General features: G+C 39.7%; 1 protein-coding gene across 3 annotated transcripts in view; it reads left to right on the forward strand.

The window, feature by feature from the left end:
• The first annotated feature begins 2,611 nt into the window (after positions 1–2,611).
• The window catches only part of fli/erg1 (transcription factor protein), a 9,043-nt gene continuing 2,886 nt past the window's right edge, over positions 2,612–8,768 (forward strand). Inside the window, exons 1-7 of one of the 3 annotated variants that reach the window (XM_002125202.5) lie at positions 2,612–2,813; positions 5,349–5,424; positions 5,795–6,825; positions 7,044–7,244; positions 7,327–7,545; positions 7,909–8,185; positions 8,265–8,737. In XM_002125202.5, the coding sequence (XP_002125238.1) occupies positions 5,414–5,424; positions 5,795–6,825; positions 7,044–7,244; positions 7,327–7,545; positions 7,909–8,185; positions 8,265–8,664 (2,139 nt within the window). In that variant the 5' untranslated portion in view covers positions 2,612–2,813; positions 5,349–5,413 and the 3' untranslated portion in view covers positions 8,665–8,737. 3 annotated transcript variants of the gene reach the window in all.

Genomic DNA, 8,768 nt, shown 5'->3' on the forward strand with positions numbered 1-8,768 from the left:
ATTTTCTCTCAATTCTGCTATAGACAGCTAAATATATATCTTATATATACTCATAGAAAGCTCTCCAATCAAAGAAGTTCTTAATTAGTATCCTGGTATATAATGTATGCCTTAAATATATATAATATCTAAGCTGCTGGTTGGGTGTAAATGTATAAATGTAGTAGGGTGGGGGAAGAAAGGACACTTTGGGTCAAACGAGACTTTTTCTAAAATTTTTANAACTACAAAATTGCTAGGCAAGACAAACGTTATAACATGGATGTTCTGGGTTTTATTTTCTGTTATAAGTTTACATAGTTGTATTCTCATGTTTAGTTAAAAATATTTTATCGAATGCTATTAATAGTTTAATGTTGAAGACACATTTAGAAGAAACGCATTTGATTTAACCAATCGTGGATTAATCGTGCAATTTTAAATCTGAGCATTTATTCTTGAATCATTAAAAATAGTGTTTCTTTATTTTAGACATATAATATAGTAGGTTGGGGGAGATAGGACACCTTTAGCACATAATATCGAAATATTCTGATCGTGTTTTAAACAATTAACAACGGTCTATGGGAGTCGTAAGGATATGGTTTTATTCTTTTTTAAATGTTCTTTGTTTACTACCAAATGGAACGAGAAAATAGATTGAAATGGTGTCCCATTTCCCCCCACCCTACTATATGTTTATTTTGATTGCTAAAAACAGCAAGAATATAAAATACCTTTTGCAACACTTTAGCCTTGCCAAAAAATATCAAATAAAAGTTACATTGCTAATTTTTAACCACGTTACGTTTTCTTGCTTTGAACGTGGGTCACGAAATAAATACAATGTCTGGAAATCTCGATCTTATGAAGCTTGATTCTCATTGTACATGTGTCCCTATCTTTGAGCAAACCAATTTCGGGGTGACCACCTCTTACCCAGTAAAGCATCGGTCAAGCAGTGTACGGGTCCCTGTTGTCTCTGCGGCGATGCAGATCCCAGTTACAAGTCATGCAGTATATATTCATGGCTATATTGCACCATTACCATACACACATATTCAAAGGCATTTGAAATGTTGAAACAAACTGTATATAAAAATGTTCATTTGCCTTAAATTGGTTCCAAAAGGTAAAATGTATTTAACCACTAGAAGGAGCTCGCGCGAAGCTTCCGAGTGTTCAAATCCTGGTACGTGTTACAATTGTTGTATACGGAACAAATGAAAATATGGTAAACACAGTGCATACGTAAGCATGTGTTTTGAAACCGTGTGGACTAGAGGTAAATACATTATTAGAAGTAAAGTCAAGGGGATTTCTGTAGGATTTATATTCCTTTTTAACTTTTATATGGTAATAATTTACGTGGTACCTTTAACTAAATATACAGTTTGAGTGGAGTGCATTAAAATTGAATTATTACCCGAAATTCCGACATTTTTGTTCAGCTTATATATTATGGCCAACAATCATTTGGTGACTGGAAAGCACAGCCTTAACGCAACTTCATGTAAAGTTGTCAGCCTTCCTCGTTTGCACCAGCCGGTGGTGGCTCTGCGCATGCGCGTACTGCTCACGTGACACGTTTTTTCAGTGCAGCCCGGTCATGATAGCACAAGCTATAACGCTCGCAGCGTGATGCAGTTACTATTACTAGCACGGATGCAGGCAGCGGAAAACAGAGAGCGCAAACAGGAAAGGCAGGAAAATGGTTGTCAGTCTCATCTTCCGTGTAGAAACTGACTTGGCCCAGTACATTCCCTTAGCTTTGTCGACTATAATCGCTGTTAGCGGAATTCCGTAACTAATTTATTCGCCCGTTCACGTTTCGGAGGCACTCGCATGTAATAAACGACCAATAGAACTTTGTGTCTACCTGTAATGAGGAAACGATGCACGGCGCTCGTGCTAACTTCAGGAAAACATGCCCCGATGGCTTATTGTTTTCTGTTGTGTTTGATTGCGGAGGCTGCGAGTCCGGTGCTGAAGTCGCGAACTAATTATGCAAATGAGCATCCGTTTATTGATCTATAACTAGTCTATAACTTAACCCCTAAAAATTGTAAAGGGCAACTTTTTACGTTTAAGTTATAGACTGGTGTTATAAAAACAGTAACAAAAGGAGTAAAATAATACTTTATTTTTTAGTTTGTAAATTTACCAAATATATTTACATAATTATACACAACAGACTTATAGCTTGTTGCGCTTTTGCTCAAATGTATTTTTTTTATTTGTTTGCCTTTTATTCTTATAAGAGAAAATATATTGCCTGCGCCATTTTGTGTTCGTGGCATTTTCTCTGGTTGGCTTGCTGCACGATAACATGATAGGCCATCAAATACCAATCTATATTTATTAATACGGAGAAAATGGCGTTTTCTGCGCCTCATCACTTTATTCAGTTTATCTAGTTTGTAACTTGCGTATCTTTCATACCGTTTATTCCTGGCCAATGTTCTGCAACGAGGATTAGTGCGTGTACGTTGCAGTGCCGCAATATGTTCGATGGATTAGGAGAACTAGTCACACAGCGAACAGAGCTGAGTCTCGACCCGGGTTCGTGCGTCATTGAACGTATAATGCGCGAGCCACAGCTTGTTTTTTTATACTGTTTCACTTTTTACATTAGGACATGGGTCAGTGTCGATCATATCAGTTTTTCTATCTGCAGGTCGGAGTTAAAAAAATTGAGGAGTCATAGTTACAGCTTGCTATAGTATAAAAACCGAACAGTTTATTCTCTTCCGGGTAGGAACACGAGAGGGAAGACGGTGATCAAGCCTCTACAGTTAATCTAACTTCCTACTACAAGGCAGGAAGCTTACGAGGTAATTTTTGTTATTTCCGTACATTTGCCCATCGTAAGCTATGATTATAAAACTATGTTGCAGCATTTAGTTTGCTGTTTGTTGTGTTTTAAAAAAATGTAAGTTGAAAAATATATTTTAAAAATCTATATTGGCGAGTTCTTGCGTCGAGGCATGGTAGGGTCCAAAGATTTAGGCCAGGGTTAGCTCATTAGCTCTTAACGCCCCTTAGAGTGGTGTTAAAGTGTATATATAGTAGGGTGGGAGAAGATGGGACATTCATTCTATTTTCTCGTTTCATTTGGTAGTAAAGAAAGAACATTCAAATATTTATAAAACCGTATCCTCACGACTCTCACGGACCGTTGTTCATTGTATAAAACACGATCAAGATACTTTTATATTATGTGCTACAAGTGTCCCATCTTAACCCACAGTACTGTAGAGTCAGAACCTATTCTAATATAAAGTGTTGGTTCCCATATAGATTTTAAACCGTGGCAACTTTATTCAATGCAGTTTTTACACAAAGGGCAGGAAATTATTGCAGCTTCCGTAATTAAGTTGGCGATTAAGTTAAATTTTGTGTTCGTCTTTATTCTTATATGCTTTATTCACTTGTATATGTGTGTGTATTTTTTTAAGTATTAGAAAAAAAACACATTAAAAAAAAGTTCCCCAAAAAAATATGAAGGGTAGGGGAAGATGGGACACCTTTTCGCTATATTTTCTTGTCGCATTTGGTAGTAAATAAAGAACATTTAAAGTATTATAAAGCTGTATTCCCGGGACTCCCATAGAAAGTTATTAATTGTTTAAAACACGAGGGATATTTGAATAACATGAACTAAAGGTCTCCCACCTTCCCCCTCCCTACTATACATATTTATTAAACATTTATTGGACATTTCGACTTTAAAATAAAATAAAAATTTTCGCGCGAAAAAGTGCGAAGTTGTAAAGCAAGAGATAAGTTACTCTTGCACATTCAACAACTTGTTGTTCTATTCACGACGTGGTGCTGCACGAAAATGGATATTTCCTGAAATACGCTAGCGAGAAATATGACCGATGGCTTGTGTAGGAGACCCGAACATACGCGTTGGACAAACGTGTTTTAATTTACACCAGGAAACTTCATTTTGAATTTACCCACAGTACAAGGAAATTCGTAGCGTTAAATGCATGTAGGGTTGTAGGTTATATAGGTGTTAGATTATTTTTTTTCTTGGGGGGGGGAGGGGGGTAAATTCGTTTTTTATAAATTTTCCCAATAATATTTTCATAGATTAGGTATCAACGATCCGAAACGATAATTTGATTGATTTTGAATTAAAAGTCCACCGCTTCTGCTCATCAGGAAAATAAAGGAAACGCCAACAATTTCCACATTTCGCTCATAGTAACATTCGAACAAACACAATATTGACTTACTTACGCCTATGCATGCGCTGTTTCGACACTCGGAAATCCAGTCTTTCCGATTAAAGTCGGATTTACCAGCACTTCAAAGAGCCAAAACATTGCCTATCTGACGCAGCGGGTAGACGAAGCATGTTATTGTGTCTTGCTTTAAAATAAAATTTACTAAAATTGATTACACATGTATGCTTGTGGGTTGGGAGGCAGGGAAGTTGCATTCGACTTAAGCGTGATGGTACAAATAATTAGGGACTTGCTCTCCGCATTGGATTAGATTGTGACAGACTAATTTTAAATGAAGGAAATTTATTTTGTCTTTTCCGATCGGTCACAGTAACGAAAACTAAAAGCATAAACATGCGTATGTTACTATAAAAAGCGGAGGCTATGCGATGTTATAATGGAATGAGTGGAAGTTATTTATACAACTTTAAATGCCAGCACTGACTCTTAAAACTCTATAAGATGAATGCGTGACTTAGTTGTGACGGTGGTTTATTATATAAGAACGTTTCAGAAGCCATTTAATGCGTTAAGCACTCGCGTGTGTCAATTTGTATCATTGGCATTTTATTTGGTAAGTTAAATGGAACAACAAAATGCGGATGTTTAATTACTTTGTCGGTAATGTGGCAACGTTACATGCATGCACTGGTGCGTTATATTTAATATAGGAGTAGAACATGCCGTATCAAATATAACAACGCGCGTGCGCTAAGCCGACCAGCAGCTCACTCTGTTGCCAGTCTGGCTGTACTGCGATGCAGGAAACACGTCACTTCCTGAATAACCGCGAACAATCTTCTCACAGTATGTTGCTCTCATCTCTCTCCCCGTTTTCGCGCTACCCCTTTTTGTTCTCTTTGATTGCTCCTCTCCCTCCGTATTGCTCCTCCCGCTGCATGGCAGACCGTGACACGATCATAGGTGTCATATCGCAGAAAAATTAATGCAGTATTTTTTGGGCGAAAACAGTTTGGCACTGTTCCACGCGACAACATTTCCGACAGTAACCAGCACTTTATCAACAACTAACACTTTGGCAACGTTGCACCTGCATAGCAGTACTAATGCACTAAAATGTTAATCCTTTTATTTAACAAATTTCTTCCGTAACGATTGATTGTTTCACAGAAGGCGACCACCAATACACGAGAAAACACGTTGCATACTTTGGGTCCTGAAGCGACCCCAGGAATATGTTGAGCAGGTACATACATATTATACACGACCACTAACATACAAACGTTTAAGTAAAAAATCCTATTCGTTTAAATATACTGTAGGGTGGGGTAAGTTGGGACATGAGTTTATTCTGTACCTTCTTTCCATTTGGCGAAAAAAACAATATTTACATAATTATTTACCCATAAACCAACGACTATATAAAAGAGCGTGGTTGTAATTGTTAAAAACACGATCAAGAAACACGAATTTTAGTAACCCGTTTTACCCCATATAGTATCATACCCATTAAGTTCATCACTACGGGTTTTGGGTGCTACCAGTATCCAATTTTACCTATATTACTATACTTATTAAGTTTATTTCTGCTATAACACTTTGTGCCACCTTAACAGCGTTAACTCAGTCCCAGAGGATTTCTCTGTCAAGTCCCGGCGAAACGTAACTGAACTTGCAGAATCACTGACCAACGAAATCAAGCAAGAACCAGGGGCCATCGGGGAGGTGGTGAACGGTGCTTTCGACTTGAGCACATCAGGGGAGCAAGCAGCCGACCTCCGTTATCACATGTACAACGGAAAGAGACAAGACAGTCCCACATCGTTCATCCGCAGCAACCCGGATCCTTGCCTTGCATCAGGTGCTACCCACAACGGCAAGCACACCCCAAATCTGAACGAAAATCACAACGGTCAAACCGACTTCGGAATGACTCAACACGGTGCGTTCACCAGTCCTGGTGAAGACTTTGTTGAAGATCACGCAATCTCTTCGTTTCTTAACAGCGCTGAGGCTGATCCAGCACTGCCACCTTCTTCAGAAATACAAATAAACTGCAGCAATCCACGGTCTCAACCACCGCCACCAGATTTTAGTCCACCAGTTGCGGAAGCTAGGTCAAACGAAAACAGAACCGCATCTTCATACCTGCGTACTTCACCCAGTATTCCAACATGTGACGCTCAAAAACAGACGAGCAACCTGGCGACAACGAGCGCCCCAGTCCGAGTTGGACAACCACAACTTTCTAAAGTTGTTCGATCGAGTTCGTTTTCAAATTACCAATCAATGGGTTCTGCGTTCAAACCTGCCTACCAACACAGCAGTTACCCACACCACAATTACCCTTCCAACTCCCCACATTACAATCATGTTCCAAGTCCACCTGAAAGACAAGGCAACTCCAACAACAGCCCATCATCCGAGCACGTTGACCCAAATCACCCTCAACACCACGGCTACCAGATACCTGACGCCAACTACGACTTTGACGGCAATTTCGCTGGCCGGAGGCGCCAGACACCCTCTCTAGAATCGAACGTATCATATCAACAAAGGGGATTAACCGGTACACCAAATGTGACCGAACCAAACTCACAACAAGGAAACGGGGAAGCAGAAACTAAACGAGTTATTGTACCAGCAGGTACCTTATTCACATTTAAAAACTATTCATACAAGATTATATTAGTTTACCTTAACTACTATAATAACAATAGGGGTTGTTACACATATTCATGATCATAAGTTCTTCATAATTGTTAGAGTAGGTCGAGCAAGCGTTGAAAAAATAAATACAACTAATAGCGGAAAACATCCTTAGTCAAGTGAAATAATGAACCTAATTGTAAGTCATTATTATAGATCCACTAGTTTGGACGGAGGAGCACGTACAAGAATGGGTCGAATGGACGATTACGGAGTACAATCTAAGTGACGTCGATCGTTCCTCATTCAGCAATATCAACGGGCGAGCATTATGTGAGATGACAAAGGAGCATTTCCACCGAATAACCAGCGCGAAAAATGCTGACGTGTTCATGAGTCATTTGAATTACTTGAGACGTAAGGGTCCGCTTTTTAATACCGTTTAAAAACACAACTGTGGCGAAATTTCGTGTCTTATATTTTGCAACTTTTATTCTAGGTCATACTGGACCTTTGCCCAACCTCAGTTCCGATGACGTGGAACACATTATTCAAGATGGCGTCTACCCCTACACTGGTGAACCAATCCCACCAATCCGTACAGCTAGAAACAGCTTCTATAATGATCCTGCATGTCCAGACGTGAACCCAACTGCCGCAAGACACGGCAGCAGATACATACCTTCCAATTATTCAGGACAACCAACCGAAACAAAGGGTGAGTGATTTTCGACCAAAACTGTTGTTTTTAATTCGTTAAGATTGCAACTATTACAATATTCTGACCTATTCCCGCGTGTGTGTGTCACGCATTGCGCTATAAGTTGGCAGACGCGTGCCTAATTGCTTTTCTCAATGACTGCATGGCTTCCATATTTACATACTGATTGAGTGCTGATAGTACAAATAACTTTATACTGAAAATAATTAGTCGTGTTTTAATAGACATGTTTTATCTGCTTTTATACAACCAGTTTTATACAGTTTAAAACTGCAAACATGACAACGAGCATGCTAAACCCACCGCAAAAAAAGAACGTCAAAGCTGATCTATAACTGTTTTTTTCTTCTTTATTTCCAGGCCCAAGAAACGCAGTGCCCGTTACGTCTCCCAATATAGATCCGTATCAACTTTTCGGACCGACCAGTGCAAGACTTTGCAATCCTGGCAGTGGCCAGATTCAGCTTTGGCAGTTTCTTCTAGAACTGCTTAGCGACCCTGCAAACGCTGTGTGCATTACGTGGGAGGGAACAAACGGAGAATTCAAAATGGTGGACCCTGATGACGTAGCACGGCGTTGGGGAGAAAGAAAGAGCAAACCAAATATGAATTATGACAAGTTGAGCAGAGCTCTAAGGTATGTCAAGAACTGTTTAAAAACATTTCTTATGTGCAAACTGAGGAATACCTTTTATATATTAACATATCGTTTGCAGGTACTATTATGACAAGAATATCATGACAAAAGTTCATGGAAAGAGATACGCTTACAAGTTCGACTTTCAAGGTCTAGCAGCTTCACTGCAGCCACAACCGGACCAATCGTCCTACTCATTCGGCGGCGACTTTAAACACCCGATCTACAGACATGAAATGCATTTCCAAGCACCTGGCCATGCCTATCCACCGATGCCACATCCAGCGCCGCCCTACCATGGACAAAAACATGCCTACATTCCGTCTCCGCCTGCCCGTTCCCCTTCGTATCCAGGACACCCGGCCGCCAGTCCAGGACAGTATTCGTGGCATCCAGATATGCCAGCGTATCCTGCTGTACCGACTCTTGCCAGCCCACACTCTAATCAACCTTTGCCACCTACTTCCTTCTATAACTAGAAATCAAATGAAGTGGGTAAATTTCTAATGCTTAACTTTGAAAAGTTCATATTTGCCTAGACACGGCGATGTACAAGAATTGAAAATTGGTGGTGGCTTCACTT

Source organism: Ciona intestinalis, chromosome 4, assembly GCF_000224145.3.
Source record: "Ciona intestinalis chromosome 4, KH, whole genome shotgun sequence".
Classification (NCBI taxonomy): domain Eukaryota; kingdom Metazoa; phylum Chordata; class Ascidiacea; order Phlebobranchia; family Cionidae; genus Ciona; species Ciona intestinalis.